The sequence below is a fragment of the Danaus plexippus genome (genome assembly GCF_018135715.1).
Source record: "Danaus plexippus chromosome 3 unlocalized genomic scaffold, MEX_DaPlex mxdp_34, whole genome shotgun sequence".
Lineage (NCBI taxonomy): Eukaryota > Metazoa > Arthropoda > Insecta > Lepidoptera > Nymphalidae > Danaus > Danaus plexippus.
The window spans coordinates 1,249,511-1,276,231 of record NW_026869846.1 but is presented as its reverse complement, the minus strand read 5'-3'; the positions used below and the strand labels follow the sequence as shown (position 1 = coordinate 1,276,231).

The following is a 26,721-nucleotide window of genomic DNA, read 5'->3' as shown; positions in this document are numbered from 1 at the left end:
TTCGCAATGGAAAAGTATCATTTATGTATTTAGAAGTATAATTAAAAAGAAAACTTTTATTCTGTTTCCTACAAATGTATACTAAAAACTAAGGCGAAGTCCTTAAAAATGGCAAATGTCGCATTCGATCAAAGAAACTGACATATAGTAAAATTATTATGAATAACGTCTTCCTAGGTAGATTCTTGCGAACGAGATAATACCAAAAAACTGCGTGGAGTTTAATTATTTTAGCCAAAAATAATAACTGAGAAGTATATATATAAAACACTATTAACAATTGATGTATAGAATTTTTTCAGAATTATTCGTTACACTCTTCATGTATTCATTCCCATTCTTTCAAATCTCGGTCAATCTTTAACTTATTATTCAGTCAGTACAATTTCTATATCGCGAAACAGCTGATTGGTGACCGTGTTCATGTTGCATAAATAATTATTTAAATTATTGGAGGAGTAGGAATTGGTTTAATAAAGAAAATGGATGTGGTAGGTCTTTTAAATAACATAAATGATAAGACTGATATGTTTGCCGTTAAAACATGGACTTCAGAATGGACAAATAGTTTTCAAGACAATCAAGTGAGTATATTGATTTTTCGAATTCTTTGTTTAGTAAATTAGTACTTAAAATGTTGTTTATAAAAAATTTACAGAGAAGAATTGGTTACCTTTTAATTTCAATCTTCGCAACCTTTATTTTATTATTGGATGAGTTTGGCAAATCAAACGAAGTCCTTGAAATAATGCCGGAAGTTAAAAAATATAATTAAAACATTTTGTACAAACGAATTAAGTAATAAATTAATTCGATTTCATTTTTACTCAATTAATAACAACATTTAATTTTCTCATAAATTATATATCTGTAGTATTTTAAATTTAATAATATGCACATTATTATTATTGTTTGATTCGGACATAAAATTGTAATTTATTTTTATAAAAAAATTATTTTCAATAAGCTCTACATAAATATGAAATTTTTATATTTTCATTTTTAATTAATGAAGAAATTTTTCTGAATATGTTTTTCTGTTTTATAATATAATAAAAGTTGACATAATAATCATTAAACATTATATTTTGTAATTATCAAGTAATATTTTTTCACTAAACAATTCGATTTTTATATACAATTATTATAGGCATTTTAGATGATATTTTTTTTTTCCTAAAATTATATAAATTAATATATTTAGTAATAGTAAGTAATGTTACATCAAATGATAGACAAGTGTAAAGAATTGCATTGATTAAAATAAAATCAATTTTCAAATGTAATATTGTAACAGGTAACCATATTTTTTCTATCTATACTTAACTATGTGTTAAGCAAAATATTCTACAGTGCTTAAATAATTCTAACAAGTGATTTAAAAATTTAATATTGTAACAGAATCCTAACTAAATTAAAATAATGTTGAAGAATTTTATTATTTTCCGCTCTATTTGTGTTTCTAAACATTGTCATTTCTTTATCAAATCATATCTTTTAGATTAAATTTTAGATTTTTTCAAATTATCACATATTCTATTTACATAATGAAAGTACTCTATTGACTTAAATAGTTGTAAACTGGACATATGTTGTAAAGAGGTATATTTTGTCAAAAAAAAAAATTATTTTATAGCGGGTACTAGGAAAATTAAATTTATACACCCAGATAAAAACCAATACTAAGCCGTCCAAACTACTTTTTAATTTATAATAAAAAAAATTCATCGTTCAAACAAATAGAGTATTTATTAAGCTTAAATACTATTTCAATATTAAAAAAGGATTGACTGTTTATAATAGAGCCAAATTAGAAATAATCTACTGAATGTTATCTACGTTAGTTTTATCAAGGATAAAAGTGAAACAGAATGCCTTACAAATTAATTTAAAATTTTAATTTTCTAAGGACACTGCAATAAAAGTTTATAGTGCTCTGTTGCTTCACTGGTCATTATATTTGTAGTCGTTTTTATTCCAAGTAACAGTCAAAGACAATGTGAACCTCTATAATTGTCTCTTGGTATCGTTTAGTTTGATAGCCATTTGATAATCATATTAGATATTAGCATTTATTTAGTGCCAAAAACATGTTTATGTTAAATTTAAATGTTGAGTATGAAGTATAGAGTATGAATAAATATTTAGTATATATGATTAACGCTATAAATTAAGATTTAAACAGGTCGGCTGTATACAAACAACTGATGTTGAAAACATTTAGAACTAAATCTGCATCAAATATTACGAATATATATGAAAACTAAAATGAATATGTATCAAAATAATTTTAATATGACATTGTTCATATCGTTACCGATATATATATATTAAACGCTCTTGGGCATTATGTATAATGTAATGGCTCTATAATCTTACAATTGGTGTGATAAATTGCATTTTATGACTTTGAAACGAAATATCACTGAAAATTCTAGAACAAAAAGAATTATTCTAAAATATATGTTCTAATTTTTAATTATTTTTAAATGTAAATTTGTTATTTGATGTAAGGCCAAAAATCTACGAATTGCGAAATAAAACATTTTGTACGCTGTATCTACATAGCAGTGGTTCTCAACCTTGGGTTCGCACTCTCTGCGAATTTACTATAGAGCATAACTGCGTTTGTAGATTTTCGTAGCATATATTTATATATCAAATGACAGTTAAACAGCGAAAGTTTGTTTTATACTTTTATAGTCTAGGCCGCGACACTAAAAAGGTTGAGAAATTCTGCTCTATGGGGGTCATCGCAGTCTCGAGTTTGCCAATAACAAGGAGTATTATGTTTGTTTTAACATTTAACATTTAGTGTTGTTTGAATATCTGCTTGAGCAACGCGTGTTTACTGTCGTTTAACGATATTGTTGTTATGTGTTTTATGGTAAGTACATATATGTATTTAAATATTAGACATATAATAAAAAATACAATTATCGTATGTTTTTATACAAAAGTTTATGTATAGTAGGAAATGAATTTTGAAAATTAAACATAAACAACATTGTAAATTTAACAATAAAAGTAACGTATATTTTTTAAAGTGAAGAAAAGAGGCTGTAAGTCGTTTTATTCTGTAATCTTATTATATTCTAGTTTAACTTTGATGCTCGTTTTATTTGTAAGTGTATTGTATTCGCAGTTTCCTATAAAACATATACATTTTAGATGTTTCTGAAATAAAACCAGATTGTTTAAACACTACACAGTTATCTGGATTCTATACAAAAATAGTTCCAATAAATTTTTTTTTCGTGATTAAATACCGCAAACACGCCTACAAAATTTTAAATTTAGAATAGAACACAAAAAGTCAAAGAAACTAAAATCCTGGATTATTTAATGTTCTCCTATCTGACAATAACTGTATACACATAACCTATTAAGATAAATTAAAAATGTATACAGGTAGATACTAAATTGGATAATATAAATATATTATCTATAATTATCGTGTATTTTATTTTTAATATATAGTCCGGATTAGGATGTCAAATATCATGTCACGACAAAGAGGAGTCGGCATTTAATTCCGTTATCTTTATAAGGGTTGTAAATATTGTCATTGAAGCAATATATTATTATATCATAATATTAGGAATATATTTATGTTCACTGTTTGATAAATAGTTTAAATGTATTCTATTAACGGAATCGTGTTTGTTATTCCATCGTACTCATTTTGTTATCAACGTAATATGAAATAATTATGAGATACTTCTATTAGAATTGTTTTAATATGTAAATTTATTATTGTTATTAAATTAAATGGCTCTATCTTTTTTGATATTTGCAATTTTAAGTAGTTTCTAGACGTAATAGTGTTTTTTTAAATATATATCTTAAGTCTTTGAAAAACATCGTAGCTCGTTTGATACTTCATTAATTATTCTGTTTGTATAAGTGTAAACTATAACTATATTTTAAAATATTGTAAAAAGCAAAATTTCAGCCAATACGATACATCAGTTTAAATTCTAAAATTAGAGTTGAAAATAAAAGATGAACGCGAAATAAAGTAAAAGGAAAAAATCTGTTGATTTAAAGTCTTCGTATTGTCAGATTAATTAGCTATATTCTCTGCAATAATAACTAAATATATATAACACTAATTAAAAATATTAATTACATAAGATTTAACGCTTTATATGTCAATTATAATAAGAAGAATTATAGTGCAGTATAAAAACAACAAGTTATAACGTTGGGATTACAGTATTAACAAAGATACGATAATGTATTTATAATCTTGTTAGTGAACATTGGCTGTACAATGAACACACAATAAGTGATCCGATATCGTTGCTAAGCGATCTTTATTGTCATCTTTATGAAGTATTTTAGGTTAGCTGTGGTAACCATGATTTTATTTCATTATTTTCGCGCCAAATTTTTTGCACGGATACTGATTGTTGTTTTATAATTTATGAGTATGAGATTATTATATTCATTGTAGTGGAAATTTACATTTAATATCGGCGACAATAGGCTGAATAGGAGTTGGTAAAAAACTTATAAATAGATATAGAACGACAATAAACAATTGACCTTGAATATAAGATTTTTTCTTTTTACAGGTGCTGTGGTCGTTCTGTGGCTGTTTGTTGGTTTCAGTTTTAGTCGTTTTTTTCTATTATTACAAAAGATGGAAATCAAAAGGTAAATTAATATTTACTGCAATAAGATTCTTAGAAAAAATATTCGAATCAAATATAGGAATGCTTAAAGTTTTTATTTGTATACCCAATATAAGACGAACGAATATCTAAACAGAGCCGGCTGGAGGCGCTGGGGCCACGGCTGCCGGGGAACCGGCGAAACGGTTCCGGAAACGCGACAAGATGTTATTTTATGGCAGACGTATGTTACGGAAGGTGAAGTCCATATCCAATTCCGGGCAGGGAAGGAAGCGGCGCGCCGTCATGAGGTTCGCCAGGAAGTTGCTGCAGCTGAAGAAAGAATCAGCTCCTGAACAATTGAAGGTAGATTGGAATTCCTACTGACTGGCCTCTGTCAACCTTAAAATGTAAAAAACATTGGTCCCTATTGAGCTATCACCATTTTCACTTTGTACTATTGTATATATATATGTATATGCTATTCGTTCAAGGTCCTGGAACCCCCAGCGGAATATCTCGAAGAGGACTTGACGAATGATGATCGAGTCCCGCCGGATGCTCTCTACATGCTGCACAGCATACGAGTGTTCGGACACTTCGAGAAGCCAGTCTTCCTCATGCTCTGTAAACATACAGAGATATTGAACCTGCCTGCTGGATCTTTCCTCTTTAAAGTTGGTAAGTTTGAAATCGGGATACACCAGGGATAGATAGGATGGATAGGGATACACCAGGTCTAAGCCTTCGTGGGATTCAACCATTCATTAAGAATGAAGGAAAATTTTCATTAATTTGATACTAAATTAAAAATGTTAGAATATAGTCTGATGACAATAATATTATAGTTCCAAGTTTACTTTGAAATGTTTTTGTGACTGTATCTTTCAAGCGAGTCACTGTATGAATGACAATATCAGTAACAAGTGAGTACCTGATCTCATTAACTTATCCATGCTCCAATTATTCAGTGAATAGTCATGAAATGCGGTACATTTCTTCAAAATACATCAAATTAGAAATTAATTAATAAGATGTGAAATTTTATACTGTTATATTTATGAGGAATGTAATACATGCATTAGGTATAATTTAATATGGGATAATAAATGACAGTACTATTTTATACATGTACGGGCACTCTTTCACTTAAAATTACTATATGGCTTTTAATAAAACCTTACAATCATATAAAATTTATCCGAATAACAAATACTTTTTTTTATATTCCCATTCTCATATACCGTACATCAAATAACAGTTATATTTGGGGACACAAGATGGCGCATCCAACATATTTGCTTCTCAATGACCTCAATTTTGATAGCCACCGGTAAAGGTGCAGGCAAGAACTAGTATCTGCTAATGCAACATACTTGAATATCATTCCAGGTGACACAGATGAGAACGTGTACGTGGTTCAGAACGGCCGTGTGAACGTTTACATCACCAACCCTGATGGCAGCAGTCTGTCGCTGAAGATCGTCCGCGCCGGTGAGAGCGTCACCTCGCTCCTGAGTTTCACCGACGTGCTCACGGTACGGGGGTGATCTGCTACCCAGTGTTATTGTATATGACAAGTTCCATGCATTGTCCATGAGTGATATTCATTTTGGTTATTTTTTATTGATTAAGTTAATATTAGTATTTTGAGAGTTTATCTCTGTGTTTTTTCACAATGTGAATAATTGTTCTGGTCTTTATTTAATTTTAAATGTTTGAATTTATTAATGTGAAAGTTCAAAGAGGGACAGGCTAACTTTTCTAAGTCTTTTTAGCTTTAAAAACCCTTTAGAAGGAGACCCTTCGAAAATTAAATATAATATATTAAACTAAAGAGTATACTATAACTTAAGATGTAAAACAACAAAATTTTAAATGATCAACTACTAAAAATTAACTTTGTTAACACAAGTTGTTAATTTGTCTCATAAAATACAACTATAATTTACACCTTTCAGTCATTAAAATCAATTGTATACTATGAATTCTCATTGTAATATAACCAGCAAATACAAATGAATCACATTGTTTAAACAACTTGCAACAACTTATTAATGTTGTTCAACCTCAATCTTCAGGGTCACTCTCAGCCATACAAAACAGTGAATGCGAAGGCCCTAGAAGATTCCCAAGTCATTAAGTTACCAATGAGGGCTTTCCAAGAGGTCTTCAAGGAGTATCCAGACATATTTGTCAGAGTTATACAGGTTAGTCAAGAACAAGTCCAGTACAATAGTATTCAATAACTTGTATTCATCAAAAGTAATATAATGTATAAAATAATTGTGTGTACTCCACGCGTGAAAGAAGTGACAGACACTTCGTAATGTAAAAAGGAAAATAGGAAAGGGTAGATTTTTTTTTAATGTACTCATTGTTTCTTTGAGACAAACTTTATAATCATCGCTTACAATTCATAATTGACCCACCCATTTACGCTCGCTCCGTCTCTTTCTATTACCCCTCCCCACGGTACGTTTCTCCCTCCGTCTCTTTTTATCACCCTTACGTTGAACGTTTAACGCAACCTTGTCGGAAGTCGCATTAGAAGTTTCTCTTCAAATTTCTAGGTAAACTATCACATTGTAAAATTTTTATTATACATTGTTGGAGAAACAAACCGATTTAATTAATAGATGAAACAGAAGAGTCTTTCTCATAACAAACTAGCTAGTTAGAATTCAATGAATATCAAACATTTATGTAAAAAACTCACCAATGTAATTCGCTATGAAACTACATTAAAGGATATAACAAAAAAATAATAATTTCCCAGATAATTATGGTGCGCCTCCAGAGAGTGACCTTCACAGCTCTCCACCAGTACCTGGGTCTCAGTGCTGAGTTGGTGAATCCCGTAAGTGTTGAAACAATATTGTTCCTATTGAAACCATGATTTGTATTTATATTTATATCTATATTTACATTCCATTGTCTATGGTTAAAGTTTTACTACACATTTATACCATAGACAGGAAATGTAAAGTGTTATGCCTTGACCTAGTCAACTGTAATCTCACTCTAGGGTCGTGAGAAACGCCGACCGGCCACAGCTCCTACGTCTTCACCAGCCAAGGTCAGGGTTGACAACACCCTGAACTCGCCGCACCATGAGAAGATCGAATTGGTGGTTTGTATTGCTTTATATTATTATTTGAACTTAATAATCTGTGCTGTAATTATTTGTTAGATAAGTTTTGTGATGTTTCGCATGAGATAGATTTTGTTTGTCTGACGTGATTTTGAATACTAATGATTAAACCGTTTTCAATAGCTAGTAAATTGTCTGTGTTGGCGTTTGTCGTATTTAGTAATATTTTTAAATCTATTTTATATGTTTGTGAGTTGTGCCGTAACGTGACTAACATACAATAATTAAATCAGGAGGGATCTCAAGCCTCCTCTCCCATCCACATCCCCACCCGGAAGCGACCCGACATGGTACCGGATGTAACATCCAACACGCCCCAAAATACAACGCAGGTAGTATTCTGCATTTTTACTGATTATTAAGGTCTCATTTAGAAGTACTTTCGAATTCATTTGGACTAACAAGCAAATTCATCATTTTATATATATATATAAATATATATATTTTTTTAATTTTTTTTTAGTGTTTAAGATATATATTTAACGCACAATGAATTTATTAATAAATAAAATAACCGTTTGAAAACTTTAAATACTAATTTAATAATTTAACACTTTTTCACTATTTTATTTTGCATAGTGTCTAGGTAGATCTTAATCCAACTAATGACAACCAATAGAATGAGCTCTCGTCAACTTGCAGCCATTATTATAGTCTGGAATTGGTTATGGTATTAGAAATCGGTGGCGGGAGATGGGGTAGTTTTAGTTTGTCAACATATATATATATATAAATCAATTTTATACATCTTCCGCATAAAGAGATGTATGTTTCTGAGTGTTATATAATCAATAAAAACTTGATTTCAGCTTCAACCGGACGTGCAACCAACATCATCGTTCCAAAGATCAAAAGAGGGCTCCTTTAAGAAACCAAATACTGACAATTTGGATGAGCAGGTTAACGAGTCTTATACACTAAGTCCACAAAATAGTTTTCTATAAAAGTACTTTTAAATTAAATTAATTCATACATATTTGAGGCATTTATTTATTTACTCTTATAGATTTATTTTGTTATGTGTGACAGGCTCTCATAAAGATTGCATCAGAGGCTTTCGTGAAGGAATTGGGTTTAGACAATGATCAGATACTGAAAGGGAATGTTCAAGTCAGAGATCTCCCGGCTGGGACTTACATCATGAAGGAGGAAAGTCACAAGGTAACACTATGTTATGAATTATGTACATATTTAGGGAAATATAATAATACAGTGGTAGATTAAAAATAATCTTATAGGCAGTTTATGGCTTATTTGTTTACATTAGAAAAAAATTATAATTTTTAGATGTTTCCTATATAATATATGTATATATGGCATAAATACATTTTTGAAGTCTGTGAACAAGCCTTAGGCTTTAGTCTGTGAACAAGCCTTTATGGTAAAGGAAAAGTATTGCCTCATTTGTATTTACCGGAGTTAATGTAATATATTCAAAATGTATGAATTCTTATTTGTAAATTTCATCGCAAACACCAAAAAAAAAACTTAAAATGTCTTATATTAGACTGTTTTTATACATGAATTATTATTTGACCTTGAATTTTGAAAAATGTATCTGTACTAACTCTATATAAAATATTTTACTTATATCGGAGTATTAATGTCACGATTAACATGGTTATTTTGCTAAAAGCTGTATTACAGTATCGCTGGCGAACCGGAGATAGTGCAGGTAGTCGTGAGTTTGGTTTCAAGAGTGGTGTGATTATTGTTGGAAATATCATTCATATAGTAACGTTTTTATTATTTTCTTACCACTCTTGTGATAATCACTCATATATCACATATTAAAAAAATCCATGTATAATCTGTGAGACCAATGAATCGAGATAAATTTTGTAAGCAAACTAAGCAATATTATTTAAAAAATATATTTATGTTGTATTTAATTAATAATCAGTTTTTATTCATCCCTTCATAATTATTAATTGTGTAAATAGTTACTACTATCATGACGGCGTCTTTTTTTACGTCAAGGACTTCAATCTGTATATAAAAAAAAATGTATTTTGGGAGTTTGTTTACTATATTTATCTTGTTTCGTTGGCGTCACATTAAAATTTTTCTTTTTGCTTTATATATGTAATGTTTGCTGTTTACAGGATGTAGCGTTAGTGTATCTATTGTCAGGCGCTCTGTTGGTGTCACAACGTGTGGCCGAGGGGGAGGGGGAGGTCCATATGTTCACCGCATATCCAGGTTAGCTAATTATGGCGGCTAGTATGATACCACACTACAATGGATCTTAATAGGTTAGATTTTAGGAAGTCACTTAAGACTAGTTACTACCTTTGGCTATATCTGTATTTGTTTTAAGGCTGGACGATCTTACAACATACTCCTTGTTATGTATCAGTTATACTTCCTCGGTATTGTTACGTAATATGATGTCAGCTGTAACGTAGGTAGATTACTTTATTACGTTAGTGTCTGTCATTCAGTCTTGCTAATTAGCACGATACATACATGTCTATATTAATATAATTTTATTGCATAGTACATTCCTAAAGTTAACGTACAAATCAGTAAACCTTTAACGTATCCAGGTGAAGTGGAAGGCGGCCTGGCGGTGCTGACGGGGGAGCCGAGCTTCTTTTCAATACGAGCAAAGCATTTCTCTCGCATCGGTCTGTTGTCTAAGACAACGGTGTATAGTATTATGAGAGAACGCCCGTCCGTAGTACTTCACATAGCTAACACGGTAGTCAGAAGACTATCGCCTTTCGTTAGACAAGTGGATTTCGCCTTGGACTGGGTTGGTGCCTTTATTTTATTTACTGAATGATTTGAAAATTGTGCCTTCAATATTAACGCAATGTTTCGCTAATTCTTTAATTAAAATTCAAGCTTAATTCGTATAGCGACTGTTTCAGTTTCAAGAAGTAGCAGGTTCGAATCCTGTGTTCTTTTAAATATATTTTAATTTCCAATGAAAATATGTTAAGGTTTTCAGTCAATTATATTAGTTATTTAATGGTAGTGAAGCCAGAAGTAGAACATAACATATTTATATATACAATTCCATATCCGTCCAGTGCAACGTTTATTTATTCCATTGTATTTCCAGGTGTTCCTGGAATCAGGTCGGGCTGTGTACCGCCAGGACGAGGAATCCGGCTCAACGTTCATAGTACTCAGCGGACGACTTCGATCAGTCATCACGCATCCCAATGGAAAGAAGGAACTAGTTGGGGAATACGGCAAGGGCGATTTAGTTGGCATTGTGAGTGCTGTATTGAAATATATACAGACACACATATATATATATATTTATTTATTTATAGGAAAACATGCGGCTTATATTACAATAAATTATTTCGGTAGAATAAAAACAGTTTCCACATTTATATTTACATAGAGTGTATTATACCTTTAGAAAAAAATAAATAAAAAACAATTGCAAGAACATTTCCAACAAGAAGTATCAAACACATATATGTATATATATAAAAATTATTGTAACATGATGATATTTATTTTTAGTATCCGCCTTAGTTTAGCTGCAAATTATCTTTCTCTGTATCACTAAAATCACTTTTAGATTCAAATTTTATATATGAATTTGTAAACTAATATACTGTATCTTAACTTAAATATGTACAATATATGTAACCTCACTCCAAACATATCTGTTTGAAAATACAATGTTCACCTAACAATAAACTATTTATCACACGTATATCAATTATAATTTTTGCGTATAATTTGATATGTATGTAATTAATTAATAAATAATATGTACAGGTAGAGATGGTGACTCAAACCCGTCGCAGTACGACCGTCATGGCGGTGAGGGACTCCGAGCTCGCTAAACTCCCTGAAGGACTGTTCAACGCTATCAAGCTGCGGTTCCCCGTCGTGGTGACGCGACTGATCAATTTATTGGGTCACAGAATTCTAGGTTATTATATACACATTGAAACATTAATATATACAAATATAACAAAACTGAAGTACTATGGACTCCGAATAATGCTTACTATATATATAAATACACACTCAAGCAACAAATAGATAGATTGAGAACAAGTAGCAACAGTGACAGAGTTGTATTAGTGAAGTACATGGGATAGTAAAACTATTAATAATTACATATTGTTACTTATAATAAAAATGATGTAAGTTTAGTTAAGTATCGGACTTGAGCGAGTCTCCGCCCAGCCATTAGCGCGGACAAAAGACGTCTCCGCAGTCATGATAAAAAATTGGGCGTTAACTAGACTATAGCTAATGACCAGGCGTAGACGTTCGGTTCGTTTTGCAAACGCACGCTCTGACGCTGAATCGTTATATATATTGTTATAGTGTTTAGTCGGGCGAACTTATTTTGCTTAGTACATCATTTGTAGGTAAGTCTTGTACCATAGATTTTAAATTTTTATAGGATCCTGGCAGAAGCCCACCCGCGGTCTGGGCACTGCTGCTATCGAGAGTCGCCCATCTCAACACAACTTCTCAACGGTGGCCGTGGTGCCTGTCAGTGACGACGTGCCGCTCACAGCATTCACTTACGAGCTATATCACTCACTGTGCGCTATCGGTAGGTTAGACTTTATAGAATATTAAAAGTTATAAGGTTTTATATAAAAAAAAGGATCTGCATAATCGGGATTCGAATCTGCACCTAAACGAATACGACTGCAGATTAAAAAGAAATACAATATTTTCTCTGCAATTTAGAAGAAATATTGTAAAGACAACATGACGTTTATTAGATTAATCAATATACTAATAATATCAAGTATTTCGATTACATTCACTCTAATGAATAATTACAATATAATATATAATATAATTTGTACACCATTCGTTTCAGGTCCGACGGTTCGTTTGACGTCTGACGTCATCCGAAAACTTTTGGGTTTGACCATAATGGATCCGAACAACGAGTATCGTCTCAGCTCCTGGCTCGCACAACAAGAGGACAAGCACAAAGTGAGTTTTGTGTCATATGACTCTTATTTGATATTTAAATAAAAATATTATTTTATATGCTTGTTGTATTTTGTTAAATAATATGAAGTCAGGTACATTAGTAGGTAGATCACTTTTACATATTAGGTTCTGTCATTCAGCCTTGCTCTTATCACAATACAAACACACATATTACGAATTTAATACAGTTTTATTGAATACTACAATAATAAATTTTCCTTGTATTTGTTATGGAAGGAATGATAAAATTATATTCTAGAATATTCTTTTGAAATAATGTGCGATGAATAGAAATTTGCTTGCAGGTAGCGTTATATCAATGTGACCCAAGTCTCACTCAGTGGACCCAGCGATGCATTCGACAAGCAGATTGTATATTGATAGTAGCTCTTGGAGATAAGCAACCCAGTATCGGCAAAGTAAGTTTATATAGATTGAATTATACTTGAAATATCACTTTTCTCTTATAAACTAAAAATGAAGTAATCTCAATTTTGAACACATTGCCAATAATGTATATACATAAGTGTGGACTAATTAGTTCCTATATAACAAGATAGATTGGTAGTTAACTTATCTTCATTGGATATCCAGATTGAGAAAGAGATCGAGCGGCTAGCCATCCGTACTCAGAAGGAGCTAGTATTGCTACATCGTGAGGGAGGTCCCAACCCATCGGGGACTGTGCACTGGCTGAACATGAGGTCATGGGTGAGCCAGCACCATCACGTCCGCTGCCCCCACAGAATGTTCACCAGGAAGAGCCAGTATAGAATTGTGAGTAACTATGGACAATAAATAAAGAATATCATATTGAATGATAACATATATTAGTGTTTTATGTTGTTGTATAGGACTTATAATAACTAACATGTTCATGTTACAGAGTGAGCTGTACAGTAAAGTTCTGATGTCGGAGGCCAGCGTGCATTCAGATTTCTCTCGACTTGCTCGCTGGCTGACTGCCACTGCTGTAGGACTAGTGCTCGGAGGGGGCGGAGCCCGGGGCGCCGCACACGTCGGAATGATAAGAGCCATACAGGTGATGCAAGAAATATGTAATACATACATACAATTGATTAGTAAATAATATTTGTATGAAACTAATTAAAAAGAGACGGAAGTATTAGGCGGCGTTTGTATTGAGTAGGTGGATATGTGTACTTAACTGATTGACTTGTAACCTGACATTTAAAATTAAGGTGTAGTAATTATTAAATAAAGATAAAATATAATCTTTTCAAACAGTTGGCTATGAAAATTAGATTAATACATAGTAATTGTATTTTATATAAGTTCACATATTTAGTTTTTACAATGATTCGGATCTTATAGGGAGTTGAGTATATCATGACTATTTGTGATTCATCACAGGAGGCCGGCATTCCCATAGACATGGTGGGTGGAGTCAGCATTGGCGCTTTCATGGGGGCGTTGTGGTGTATGGACAGGAATATAACCACGGTGACACAGAAAGCTAGGGAGTGGTCCACGGTAATTATACTATTAATGTCAATTTATTTATTTATACAAAGACATGTTATCATAAAATACAATGAATAATGTTTCAGAAAATGACGCAATGGGGTAAGCAGCTCTTGGACCTGACATACCCGGCGACCTCTATGTTCTCCGGCAAGCAGTTCAACACAACCATAAGGACCACCTTCGGAGAGGTCCACATCGAGGACCTCTGGCTGCCGTACTTCACAGTCACTACAGACATTAGTTCCAGTTGTATGAGGATTCATAGACACGGTAAACATTCACTCCAAAAGAACATGCCATAAATTTTTCTCATAAAATATAAATTAATAATAAATCAACTTAACTTTATTAAATATTGAAAATCAATGAGATAATTTTTAATAGTAATAGCGAAAATCCTATTCAAAATTCTTCCATGTAATAGACCGTTAGTGATATTAACACAACACATGGACGGGAAATTTTTGTGTCACTGTAATTATTACAATTATAATTTATTTTTTTTTTGTTCATTTATTTTGCCGCTTCTCCACATATTAACAAAAACATCGAACGGTCGAACACACGGTTAAATAATCTCAACACACACAAAACATTTGGTGTCCCGCATGCTTTATATGTGTAAGTGTTGTCTGCTGACCAGTATATATATGTATATGTCACATTATGGCGGATATGTCAAACCCACCGTGCGGTGTGCTATGTCTATGGTGGCTATGGCGACGTCAGACGCATAGATCCCGTACCGCTACAGTGATATTGATTTGCCCTTCCCATAACCACACTCACTTGCATCTATGTGTATTTAACGGCTTAAATGTTTGTTATAATCGAAATTGTTTCCAATACGAATCCGACATTTCTTTTTTTATATATCTATATATATATAGTCAATTTGTGCTGTCACAAAACGATGCGCTTGTGATTGGTTTACGTAACGCTTATGGGAGATAAATTGATTAAATGATTGATCTTATAAATGATTAATTGTATAAAGATACGATCGTTTCAAACGGTGCGTCGATAATGTCGGGTTGGATGTAATTGTATATATTTTTTTTATATTTTTTCTACGTAATCACTATCATGACCTTCATGTATTTGCATGAGTGTGGTTCTCTTTAAACATTCTCGTGACTCACTGTAGTTATCCCATGTTCCATTTTAATTAGTGTTATAACTCGTGCATGAATCCCTTAATTTCACTGTATCGTAGACCTGTAAAATTTTCTTCTAAATTGATAACGATTTAAAAAGCTGAACGAGTTTATTTATGTCTGTAATAGATGGCGCTGTAAACAAATTCAATTAATAATATTTTCCACTTATAAATTTTATAACCAAATTTTATTCGCCATATAAAACATCGCCCTTAGTTAGAATACATGTATGTATTCTTAGTTTATAACTAGCTATTTAGAGATATTCACCCGTTTAATCTTGTTCATTATTACCTTCATTATGTTCATGCGCATGTTCCTTAATACAATGTATTATATAGAGTGATCAGTTTTTTGTTTTGAATTGTTTCTATTAACAGCTGTCGATCGCATTACGGGTGCGGTCCTAAGTTTGCCTGGAGTAATATAGTTTGTATATTTGTTCACGTTGTCTGCTGATGACTCTCCCGTGCTTTTTATTTATGGTTTTGGATGGAACCAACAGGATGGCTTCTCTAACTCATCGTTTCCTTTCCATGGATTGTGTTAATAACACCGAGTATATCGTAACTTGCACCTCTCACCGGATGTGGGCACCGGTCGTACTGACATCCCATATGAGACGTTATGTGCTACTATAACCGATACGCGCCGCAGGTTCACTATGGCGTTACATACGCGCCTCGATGTCTTTGAGCGGGTACATGCCCCCACTCTGCGACCCCGTAGACGGCCACCTCCTATTGGACGGCGGTTACGTCAACAACCTCCCAGGTAAACCAATCACAACCGCTGACGGACTAGGAACGCTGAGTGTAAATATTCACAGCTACAGTACAGTAACTTGCACGGAATGTCCAACTACCCTCACGTAACATGCATGCCGATTAGGCGATAATGATGTTTACACTCAGCGGGGAAGGTAAGTGGCGTCGCCGGCTGGATATTGGAAGCGGTTTCGTTGAGTCCAGGTAATTGATTCTCGTTAGGGATGTTGTGGAGATATTGCCGCGCGTCTATGAGCATCGCCGGCATCTTCCCGCCGATATGCGACCCCATCGATGGACACTTGCTTCTGGACGGTTGCTATGTTAACAACGTGCCCGGTAAGTACCTTGTTCGGTGTGTGATGCTTAGGAATTTATAATTTATATTGATTATATTCAAATAACTACCGTCAAAGAGACTGGAACGAGTGATAGTTTGAAATCTTTGAATATTTGTTTCGTTTTATTTAGGGTTGATAATGGATGATTCTAGTCATTCTTTTGTAATTACATAAACTATAGTATTTGAATTATAATTCCAGCTGATGTGATGAGATCACTCGGCGCCAAACACATTCTGGCGATAGACGTTGGTTCTCAAGATGACACGGATCTCACCAATTACGGTGACGACTTGTCCGGGTGGTGGTTGCTTTGGAAACGGTTTGTAGACTTCTCAATTTCGATTACTAATAAGTTTCTTTAGATTTTAGATCGAAACTATTTTGTATGTTATAGAGCAAAAATTTAAATGAAAATCTAATTAATCAATAAAGACTGAAAAATTCATTAGCACGAGCAGAATTAAAGACCTGGAATCTACAGAAAAAGATTAGCAGAACGCGATATCTTCTATGTTACATTTGAACCAAAATCCTTAGTCCAATGTTGCGTTAATTCCAGGTGGAATCCATTCACGACACCGGTGAAGGTTCCCAATCTTCCTGACATTCAGAGCAGACTCGCCTACGTGTCCTGCAATCGACAGCTGGAAGTGAGTCATACTGCTGGATGTTCTTTGCGTATATGCTCTATGTATAAGCTTGGCTGGAGGTTTGTTTATATCTATGGAAACTACATTTTAAAGGGTTTTCATCCGACCAATGTATGCGTAACCAAAAAAAAACTGGATTGTTAGGAAAAAACACTAGAAACAGGAACGAAATAACAAATCTTTATCAACTTTAAATGTAAATGAAACTAGTATTTTTAAACGCGTATTTTATTATTTTAAAGACCCTACACACCCGCCGTTTCGGTTCTCGGCAACCGTGACCGCGGGCAAACGGGATGTATGAAATAATAAAATACGGGAAGTAATCCACAAAATATTAGTTTCATTTAAATGAATACTCGCGAAAGTCTGAGATCTCATCAACTTTAAATGGGCAAATGTTTGATTTTCAGGAAGTCAAGAAATCCGATTACTGCGAATACATACGTCCGCCCATAGACGCGTATAAGACGCTGCAGTTCGGATCGTTCGATGAGATCCGCGAGGTCGGCTACCGGCATGGATCGGCGTACTTCGAGGGCCAGAGACGTGGCGGCGGAGGCGGCGTCAGTGGTGCTGCTGCTGAGGGCAGGAAACACTCCGCACAGCCGGCCTTGACTGAGTGAGTAGAAATACTACTTGTACGGTGGTGGAAGAGTCGTAGCTCTAGATTGTGGTTTCTCTGGGCTGGTACCCACTAACAACAGTTGAAGTTGCGGTTAGTATTTTAGTAGACTGGATTCTTGCTTCATCTTCCTCTTAACGTCCCATTAATCTGGTGTTCTAAATGTGTCTATACTTAATTTTATCTATTAACGAATCTTTCGACAATGAACGCGGTCGAACAATAATCAATTTCCAGTTACACGTTCACGGATCTGGCGCAAATGGTGTGCTCAGTGAGGACAGCGCGAGACGACAACGACACCAGCTCGGAGTCCGACTACGAGGATCAGAGACACTTCGAGGGATACGCCTCCGAGCCCAGCGGCGGGATACTAGAGGTACCTACGTTTTATGGAACGGAACGGCTGAAAGATAACCGACATTGAATAGCAGTAGTGTATTGGTTGAATAAATAGCTGTTGGCATTTGAAGGACGATGGACCGTAGAGTTATTGTACTCGGAGTGATTAATATAGAATTAGACGAAGCGTGTTGTTCCAGCATGAAGTTGTGACTAAATATTAATATGTGTGGGTATTATAGATGTCTTCCAGCGTTGAGGACGGCAACGCCTGGATCAGCGACACGGAACTGGTGGGCACATATTGAGCACGAGACGCATTAGTTTGGGTTCACACTTTTTTTTCTTTATTTTTGTTTTTGTCACCCGGCTTGAGGTTGCGGCCCTGGGTTTGTTTTCGTTTCGCACGTTGTTTCAGATCCATTGTTCTGCTATTTGCGGCAATTTATTTTTTTGACTTACAGGCGATAATTTCTTTAAATATCACTCACTGTTGCTGTAAACACGGAACCTCCTTTTTGATTTTTTATTTTTTTTTAATTACACTATTTATAAGTTAAGTTCGGTTGAGATGCACATTAACCAAGTATCAGTAGATCGCTAGACTGTACTCTTCACTAGTCGGCTATTTGTTAACAACTGCTTAACAGCTTAGAGCGTTGGTATTTAACACAAATGCAAAAAAAAAGTGGTTTAACAAACAGTAATATTAATATGTGCCGTACTTTGTATTATTCAATACGCATGTTTGTGTTCATAATGTGTCGTAATTTAACCTTCAGTTCAGTGTCACATTATATATTGTTATAGTCCATAATAAAATCATCAAGCTTTATAGCGAACTCAGTTGCCAGTGCGATCAGGTTCCCCCCACAATCTAAACCGTATGAAATATATCCAGGAGGGTCTCAGGACCCGCCGTGTTGGAGGATCGCTCTCGCTATCGGAGGACGAAGTGGACTCTGAGGCCGAGATCTACGAGCCGATGAACAAACGGATCAGATGAGACCCAACCATGCACGACCTGTGCAAGGCGCTCTACAAGTACGCCCGATCTAGCGAGATTTGAACGTGTGTCAATAGATTCGAGCGGATTTGGATACATTTGAGTGGATTTGAATAGATTTGAGCAGATTTGAGTGGATTTGAACAGATTTGAAAAGTGTACATAAACTCTTTTTGTAGTGGTAGCCGATATCCATTGTGAAATCTTGAAACGAAACTTTCAAAGCAATAAAAATATTGAGTGAAATTATTATTAATGTTATAAAAACAACTCCTATTATAAATGGGAGGGTAGCTAAGAGCAAGTTTAATACACTCTAGTGATTTATCTAATTTATCTAACAAATATTTGTGAGACTATGTCTTGCCAAATCGACTATACATAGTTTGTAGAAATGCTCAAGATGCACAATAATAGATGAGAAACTAGTAAGATTACCTTAGCTTGTTGTATGAATGTTAGACTTATTTAGTGATACATGTTCCAAAGAAAACTGTGATTTGTTAAACGCTGTACATAGCTGGATAACATGATTTGTGGCTCCCTCTATGTTATTGTAGTCGCTTTACTTGGTTTAAATGAATATGATAAAGACATTAAATGCACAAATCTGGTTAAGAACTTAGTTTAAATCGTATTATGTAAGTGCCATGTACCTTAGGTATAAAAGCAATCAGTACTTAGAATGCTGAGTAAAGTAATGGCAATAGTATTTTATGTACTTATTCATATGAAGCGGTATGTATGGTCGCTTAAAGTTATCACTGTGATAACTAAGTCATTCAGTTTACAGTGAAATTTTTCTAAATCTTACGGCACAAGATGCTATTTTTTTTAAATAGTTTTCATTTTTGATATAATTTCTTAATACTCGGATTGTTCTTCTTTCAGTAACAAAATACAGTATTGTAATTTTCTTGGTTAAAATGTACGATCTATGACTGAAGTAGCTATAAGGTTGCCAACGACGGCACAAAAATGTAGCATGTTCATGTAACTCAATGTCCTATTAATAAAATTAATAATACAAGATATTGTTTTATTGCGTGAATAGAATTAATCTCTATAGGACCTCCAGTTGATGGCGTAGAGGAGCTGCGATTTCTTTTCATGCAGACGTCTTAAATAGCTGTGAACGTTGACGACGTGTGCGTTGTCCCCAAAATCGTTTTTTATGGTTTCAACTCCCTCGACACACATGGTTCTATAGTTATGGCCGGTCTCGAAGCAGTAGCTGGTGGTCTCCGAAGTGCCGTCCCATTGTTCGTGGCTTCGTATTTTTATGGCCTCAATTTTCTTCTCCCAGTGCATCTTTATGTGATGTCTGATGTCGGGACAGTCGCAGAGATTGATCAGTACTTGCATGCTCCTCAATTGAAGGAGAGGTATGTTTGGGCAGTGGCACAACACCACCAGACGCTTGGTCAGGTCCACACAACATTCCTTCGCCCTCCATTTAGAGCGGGTCGTCACGGTTGTGTACTCCATGAGGCCGACTGCGCTTATTTTGATTTCCAGGGCCGACGACATCAGGAAAGGTTTCAGCGTGAACGTCAAGTCGTACACGTCGGCTACCTTTTTCCCTACATCGTGTTTGCACAGCTGCGTCAAGCAATCCATCGCACCGCTCACTATTCTAGGATCTTTGCTTTCGAACAACTTCACCATAAGTCTGAAGGCGTTCGCTTTCAGCGGCCTCTCTTGGTCCCATTCGAAGAGATGTTCCAACGTCTTCAAATGCAATACGACGATGCCGACGTGTTCGTGTTTTATCATTTTGAGCAAATTTTCAATTATCTTTTCGTCTTGTAGAATGTATTCGCTGGAACATCTGTCCCTGGCTAAACACCTCAAGGTGTATGCTGCTGCGTACCTTATCTCTCTGCGGTCTCGCATTATCAGCCAAATGAGATTCTCGACGACGGACAGTTTTGTCATCATCTGCTTCCTTCCTTGATAAAAGTTACATAGCGATGATAGTATGATGCAGACCTTTTCCCGTATCACCGGATTTTTATGCACCATCAGGTCAATCAGTCGATAGACAACTTGGAGATCTATGAGAAACAAAGCGTTTTCTGAAATTTGTACCTGCAAAATATTTTTCCGTAACATAAATCATGTAACTTCTTCCTGGGCTATATTTATTCAACGTCAAGGATTACGGAGGCAGCCTAAAGTGAATTTTGAAACTAATTCGTATATAGATAAACGATAAATCCTATTATCGAGATGGAATGAAAACAGCGACATCTATTGGAAGTGAAATCACAACAGAATGCCATTATCTAGAAGGAAAATAGGTGTTCTATATTTTAAGATCACAAAGCGAACATTACCTGGTCTAAAATACTATGGATTGCCTGTAATTGCTTCAAATGATCGGGCGAATGTAAGTCCCTGTTAATTAGTCTAAGACCAACACGTTCAAAACCTAAGGACGCTCTGGTTATATCCACATGGGGCGCATAAAGAGACGGTTGCATGGATTCCAATCTCTTTGCTGGAGGGCGATCTGAAGGTCAATAAAATAGCTGATAAATTTTGAGGTAGATGATGGAAGAGTCCATATGTCTAAGTATTTGTTGGTGACTACGTTACTATAAATCAAATAACTAGCCCTTGCTCACGTTGTTTTTATTAAAAATTGTATAAGAATTCTAACATAGATATCCTCCTAAGTTATCTTCTGAAAGCGAAATAGATGCATTCTTATCTATTGTATATTATTATATTATTGGAATTAACTTGTAACCAGGCCAACCTTTTTATTTTAGTGAAGATTAAAGCAAAGTATTATTCAGGGATTATCTACCTGAAGTCTTAAGTTATATGAATAGTTGTATTAAAGTATTAGTATAGGGTAATATAAATCAGTACGGACCAGTATGGAGATCGAAGTGTTCCTTCTGCATGGCCAGATCCACGGCTTTGTTGATAACTCGCGGATTTATGGCACAAACGAGCTGCAGATATGAATTCTTATGGGGACAAAACATGATTATAACAACTAAAAATATATCTAAAAAAAATATTATATTTGGTAAATAATTATGAAAGATTTGCTTTTGTTTATAACGTCAATGGTGACGGAAAAGGTAAATGACAGATTATTTAAATAGTTTTATTGGCTCGTAAAATATAAGTCAACTACAAAATATCAATGTTAAGCTTCTCAATTATTTCCTTGGATAAGGTGTGCGGAATCCTTTCCTTCTGCATTTTGTATCTACGATGAGTTGGGCTTGGCGTTTTAAGTAGAACCGCGATGGTATGTCCTCCTCTTCATCAGATGCTATAGAGAAATTTCATTTCAACTCACTATTCGACCTTCCATAAATATTTTTAAAGAAATATATTCATAATACAATTTTAGTAAGAGACTAATATAAAGACAACTATGGTATTAAGTAATTCTTAGTAAATGTCATCGTACGTGGCTGTTTGACGGGTTCTCTGGTCACCAATTCCTTGTACGTCGGCAGGACCTTCTCAGAGTCCTTCGGTGTGCTGGGACTTCGTGACCTCACACCAGCTAGTGACTGTGGTCCACTCGGAGTCTGTAAAAAAGATGTTTTGAATAAAATTTCATCACATCTGGTTTGTTTGAATGGATGAAGACGCTAAATATAAAAGAACATTTATAGTTTATGGGGCTAGTACGTACATTAGAAGGAATGGGTTGATCTCTCTTCTCCAAGGCAGCTGTCCTAGTAGCAGCAGTGGAGTACCTCGCACTTAAAACATTTAGAGTTTCTGAAATATCTCGTGCCTCTGCTGTCCACTCTGGCATAGCTGGTTCTCCCACAATCTAAAGCAAAATTAGACTTAAATCGCGTGTTAGTCGAAAGATCAATGACATTTTACCCAAATTTTTGGATTTGCAGAAACAAAAATAGGTATTTAATTAATTAGCGTGTTAATGTATGAGACAGTGTTCATAGCAGCTGAAAATATGATTCCGTTTAATATTTCCTATTCTGCCTACATCCAACATTTTGCACAGGTCATATAACAATCTCTTGATTTCTAACAAAAAGCCTTCCAAGTCGTCATATTTTTTTTGTAAATCAGCATAGTGTTTTTCCTCTTCTTCTATTTGTCTTTTTAACTCCATTATTTCTTCTTGACCCCTGAAATCAATATGAAGTTTATAGTAAAAAGCGTAATTATCATTTATAAATAATGGTATATTTTCTTACTCATCCTTATCCTTAACGGATGCAAATTTGTATCCTTCGAGCTCAGCCATGAGTGTTGTCTGTGTTTCCTCAAGGAGAAGTTTCTCCTCTTCAGTTGTTTGTTGAAGGTAGTTCAGACGCTTTTGTGTCTCTCGCTGTGACTTGAACCTTTCGAATACTTCCTCAGGCTCCGTGACTCCTACAAAAATGAAGGAAATACCGTCATGCTGATACATTTGTAGGAAACCATCAGGTATTACTAGATTTTCTAACCTGTTAGCTTCATCAATCTCTGGAATATTTCTTCCATCTGTGTAGCAGCTGATTGTTCCTCCGTAGCTACTTCTCCTTCTGTAGATCCTCTTGACTCTTGTCGCACGGAACGAACTGCAACACAATAATTGTTTGTTAGCATTATTCCTTAACTTGCCAGTATAAATGATATCCATGACATGTTTTCTTCCCTTGTTTAATTAAAAAAGAAACGATCATTATATATTTCATTGCAGCCTTGTAATACATTTCAACTATATTTTTTCCTTACCAATAATACTAGTGAATGTAAATTATTTGAAAGTAAAAGTATGCATGAGACTATAATGAACTATTAACCAGCCGGCGGGAAAATTCTCTTCTCTAATTTCTCAAGTTCCCTTTTCCTTTCTTCAAACCTCTGTGCGAAATAGGCTCTTTCGTTTGCTCGGCCGTGCTCAGCGTCGTGTGCTCGGGCAGCCTCCGCAGCCGTTGCCGCAGTCGCACGGAAACGCATCTCGGCTGCCTCTTCACGGACCAACTGTGGATAAATATTGAACGAATCTCTCCATTAAATATTTAACTTTATTCATTAGAGCGACAAGATCTCTTGATTTATTTTCGTCTCCTTCTGTTTCGAGCGTCCCAATCCTTTCAACTAAACGCCAAAAGACCACTTAACTAGGTACTTTTGTGTTATTGGTATCGGTTTTGAATCCTATGATATTGCTAGATTCAACTACCTCTAACTGTTTTATTTCTTCCTTTTGTTTCATCAAGACTTCCTCAATTTTAGACAGCGAGCTTTCGAATTTTACTGAATCTTCCACTAGGGCCTGTCTGAAATGGAAATATTGTTTTAAATTTTTCGTATATTTTCTGTCAGTATATTTATACATAATTAGTTATATTTTACCTGATTGAAGTATATTTCTTCTTTACCAACTCCGCTTCAGTCCATTGTATCAGAACTTTGTGGATCTCGTTTTCAAGATGGGATACATTCTCATGGTGGTGAAAAAAATATTTTTTGTTAAAAAAAACTTACATCTGTGACGTTATATACTACTTTCGTAAACTGATGTATTCTCTCTTTTATTATTCTAATATGTTTGTGCCAACTTGATGGTAAAACCTGTATACGTTGTTTGACTCGATATTATTCCAAGTTCTATCTTTGTAATAATATGAATTTAATAATAAAATCCTAACCATAACATAAAAATTTATCAAAATCTTTCAAATACTTAAAGCAAAGTTCGTATTTCAATGGTGCGTGTAGTAATTTACGACATATTAGGTTTATAATATTAGGTTTTGTGAGAGAAGGCACTAGGGCCACAAAATCAAACGTCAAGCCTTGCTCTTTCATTAAAGCGACTTCGGATTGGACTATAATGATGGACACGTATGAGAAGCAATATAAAATCCCCGAGGATATTTGCGCGACAGCTTCCAGACCAGACATATTTTTATATTCGCGAATTTTAAAGCGCGTTGTCATAATAGAGCTTACGGTTCCTTGGGAAACCAACATTCCAAAAGAACATGCCATTAGCATATAACAACCAAATCTCTCTACGACGTGCTAAAAGACTTGGGCCTGCAAAGAACTGATATCAGTTCATTCTTGGAACGTGCGTCAAAGGCAGCTCTAGTAGGTTCATTTCAAATTTGGTTAGGTAGAGAGAGGAGCTTGGACAGTGGAGGTGAGCCTATAACGCGCGATAGATAGGGGCCCCTTATCCTACACCTGGGTCGCAAGTCCCAGGCACTGTTGAAGCTCCTCTCCCTGTACCGCGATGGACCCGGCACCCGCACGGTGAATCCATGGTATGCTAAGAGGTTTCGTCTCTTCATTACATAATATTTAAACAATTTTACGATCATGTTTATAGTAATTATTACGCTTTTCTTTCACATACCTTTCTAGCTCTGGTGGATATTTTTGATTTCACCAAATCGCTTTTAGTGCTTTCAATCAGAAGTTTTTCGTATTCCACCTCCAGATCTTTCAACTTCTTCTTCTTGCTGCCTTTCTCGTATTTCAATAAATCCAATAATTTTCTTTGTTCAATTACTTTCAAATCGAAATTATGTATTAGCTACAAAACACGTTACACATTAATAGTTCAGTTGCATCAACAAACCATTTTAGAGCATTAAAATGTCACATTTGTTTCAAACGCATCGTTAAAAACCACAAATTTCTAAACATGACGAAGTGTTTTTGAAAATTAATTCTAAAAAGCCGTATTATAACTACCTGATCTGCAGTCTTATTACCAATTGGACAAACCGCGTTTAAGTATTTCTTCACCATGGCCTCTTCTTCTGTTACGATCTCTCTGGCTTCAGCTAGTTCCTTTAGTCTCAGTTTTATTTCAGTCTTTAAAGTATCTATGAAGTCACTGTTTTGTTTTTTCTCTGCCTCATTTTCTTCATAATGTGATTTTCTTTGACCCTCTTTAATGTATGAATAAATTTGAACGACAATTTATTGACGATATTTTTGGTTCATTGCTAATTGTAAATATTACCTGATAGTTGTATTTTCTTCTTGATTTCAAATATTTTTGAATTTATTGTAGTTAATCTGTCTTCCGTTTCTATTTCGAAGGGATGTTTTTGATAGCAAGTGGCCATTCTTGAAGTAATTGATTTAAAGAAATCAAAATAAAGTTCGCTAACGACTAAGGAGGTTTTGTTAAGCGTAGCAACCCAACAAAAGTGCCGTTATCGATTTAACTGAAAGGCATCACTATATAGATCACTATATAGTTTTTTTCTTGAAACGTTATTTTTAACCAACATTATTATTCCAGTTCTTTTTAAGGGACTAGATCTTGACAATCCCTTGCAAACCATCCCCTACAATATAACATTTACAGTAGCGCCATCTCTGCTGCAACCACTGGACTACTAAGTTCAAAAGCTCTGTATTGGCTGTGAGCGACGAGTGGTGTTGAATTGCTTGATTTCTCCATTGAATCAACATTCCTTCGCGTATTTGTCAATGTGTGAGTGTCTGGGTTCTCACGGTTTTAAAACTAAAACACTGGGGTTTAATAACTTAAATTAAACGTATGAAGTTTTAAATTAGATAAAATTTACATTAAGGGCTGTAGACAGGATCCTAGGAGCGAGATATCTATCGTTACAAGCTGCGCACACGCACACTGGCGCGCCGTCCGC

At 34.5% G+C, this 26,721-nt stretch overlaps 3 protein-coding genes across 12 annotated transcripts; 1 reads left to right on the top strand and 2 right to left on the bottom strand.

Moving 5' to 3' along the window:
* Positions 1 to 366: 366 nt before the first annotated feature.
* On the top strand, positions 367 to 20,123 carry LOC116770249 (neuropathy target esterase sws). Of its 10 annotated transcripts, none has more exons than XM_061527061.1 (30): positions 367 to 584; positions 4,581 to 4,662; positions 4,777 to 4,985; positions 5,114 to 5,300; positions 6,012 to 6,157; positions 6,701 to 6,829; positions 7,399 to 7,479; positions 7,648 to 7,752; positions 8,007 to 8,105; positions 8,583 to 8,672; positions 8,803 to 8,934; positions 9,410 to 9,448; positions 9,879 to 9,975; positions 10,323 to 10,531; positions 10,844 to 10,999; positions 11,521 to 11,677; positions 12,161 to 12,316; positions 12,593 to 12,711; positions 13,017 to 13,130; positions 13,306 to 13,488; positions 13,598 to 13,753; positions 14,086 to 14,205; positions 14,283 to 14,469; positions 16,349 to 16,465; positions 16,669 to 16,789; positions 17,030 to 17,120; positions 17,534 to 17,742; positions 17,983 to 18,124; positions 18,330 to 18,380; positions 18,989 to 20,123. In XM_061527061.1, the coding sequence occupies exons 1-30, from the start codon at positions 483 to 485 to the stop codon at positions 19,091 to 19,093; spliced, it is 3,891 nt and encodes a 1,296-aa protein (XP_061383045.1). In that variant the 5' UTR covers positions 367 to 482; the 3' UTR covers positions 19,094 to 20,123. The 10 variants fall into 10 exon arrangements, with proteins under 10 accessions (XP_061383045.1, XP_061383053.1, XP_061383044.1 ...); XM_061527060.1 differs by lacking the exon at positions 16,349 to 16,465 and adding an exon at positions 16,017 to 16,133 and having other exon boundaries at positions 368 to 584; XM_061527065.1 differs by lacking the exon at positions 16,349 to 16,465 and adding an exon at positions 16,017 to 16,133 and having other exon boundaries at positions 368 to 584; positions 18,330 to 18,416.
* LOC116770263 (uncharacterized) lies at positions 20,119 to 22,176 on the bottom strand. Its single transcript, XM_032661670.2, has 3 exons — positions 21,978 to 22,176; positions 21,433 to 21,608; positions 20,119 to 21,184 (listed from the first exon to the last, which is right to left on the bottom strand). Exons 1-3 carry the CDS (start codon positions 22,090 to 22,092, stop codon positions 20,150 to 20,152), a joined length of 1,326 nt encoding a protein of 441 aa, XP_032517561.2. The 5' UTR covers positions 22,093 to 22,176; the 3' UTR covers positions 20,119 to 20,149.
* A 54-nt stretch (positions 22,177 to 22,230) lies between these two features.
* Positions 22,231 to 26,699, bottom strand: LOC116779579 (centrosomal protein of 112 kDa). Its single transcript, XM_061527049.1, has 12 exons — positions 26,067 to 26,699; positions 25,793 to 25,992; positions 25,452 to 25,631; positions 24,443 to 24,531; positions 24,270 to 24,366; positions 23,887 to 24,067; positions 23,548 to 23,661; positions 23,296 to 23,473; positions 23,082 to 23,226; positions 22,761 to 22,904; positions 22,530 to 22,653; positions 22,231 to 22,388 (listed from the first exon to the last, which is right to left on the bottom strand). The coding sequence occupies exons 1-12, from the start codon at positions 26,170 to 26,172 to the stop codon at positions 22,273 to 22,275; spliced, it is 1,674 nt and encodes a 557-aa protein (XP_061383033.1). The 5' UTR covers positions 26,173 to 26,699; the 3' UTR covers positions 22,231 to 22,272.
* Positions 26,700 to 26,721: the final 22 nt, after the last annotated feature.

Coding starts and splice junctions, on each gene's coding strand:
- LOC116779579 (XM_061527049.1), bottom strand. CDS start 26,172: ATGGCCACTTGCTATCAAAAACATCCCTTCGAAATAGAAACGGAAGAC. Junction 24,532..25,451: donor TATCCACCAGAGCTAGAAAG/GTATGTGAAAGA, acceptor CACCACCATGAG/AATGTATCCCATCTTGAAAA. Junction 24,068..24,269: donor AAGAAATAAAACAGTTAGAG/GTAGTTGAATCT, acceptor ATTTATCCACAG/TTGGTCCGTGAAGAGGCAGC.
- LOC116770263 (XM_032661670.2), bottom strand. CDS start 22,092: ATGTTTTGTCCCCATAAGAATTCATATCTGCAGCTCGTTTGTGCCATA. Junction 21,609..21,977: donor ACACTTCGATCTCCATACTG/GTCCGTACTGAT, acceptor ATTGACCTTCAG/ATCGCCCTCCAGCAAAGAGA. Junction 21,185..21,432: donor TCCATAGTATTTTAGACCAG/GTAATGTTCGCT, acceptor AATATTTTGCAG/GTACAAATTTCAGAAAACGC.
- LOC116770249 (XM_061527061.1), top strand. CDS start 483: ATGGATGTGGTAGGTCTTTTAAATAACATAAATGATAAGACTGATATG. Junction 5,301..6,011: donor ATCTTTCCTCTTTAAAGTTG/GTAAGTTTGAAA, acceptor ATATCATTCCAG/GTGACACAGATGAGAACGTG. Junction 11,000..11,520: donor AGGGCGATTTAGTTGGCATT/GTGAGTGCTGTA, acceptor TAATATGTACAG/GTAGAGATGGTGACTCAAAC.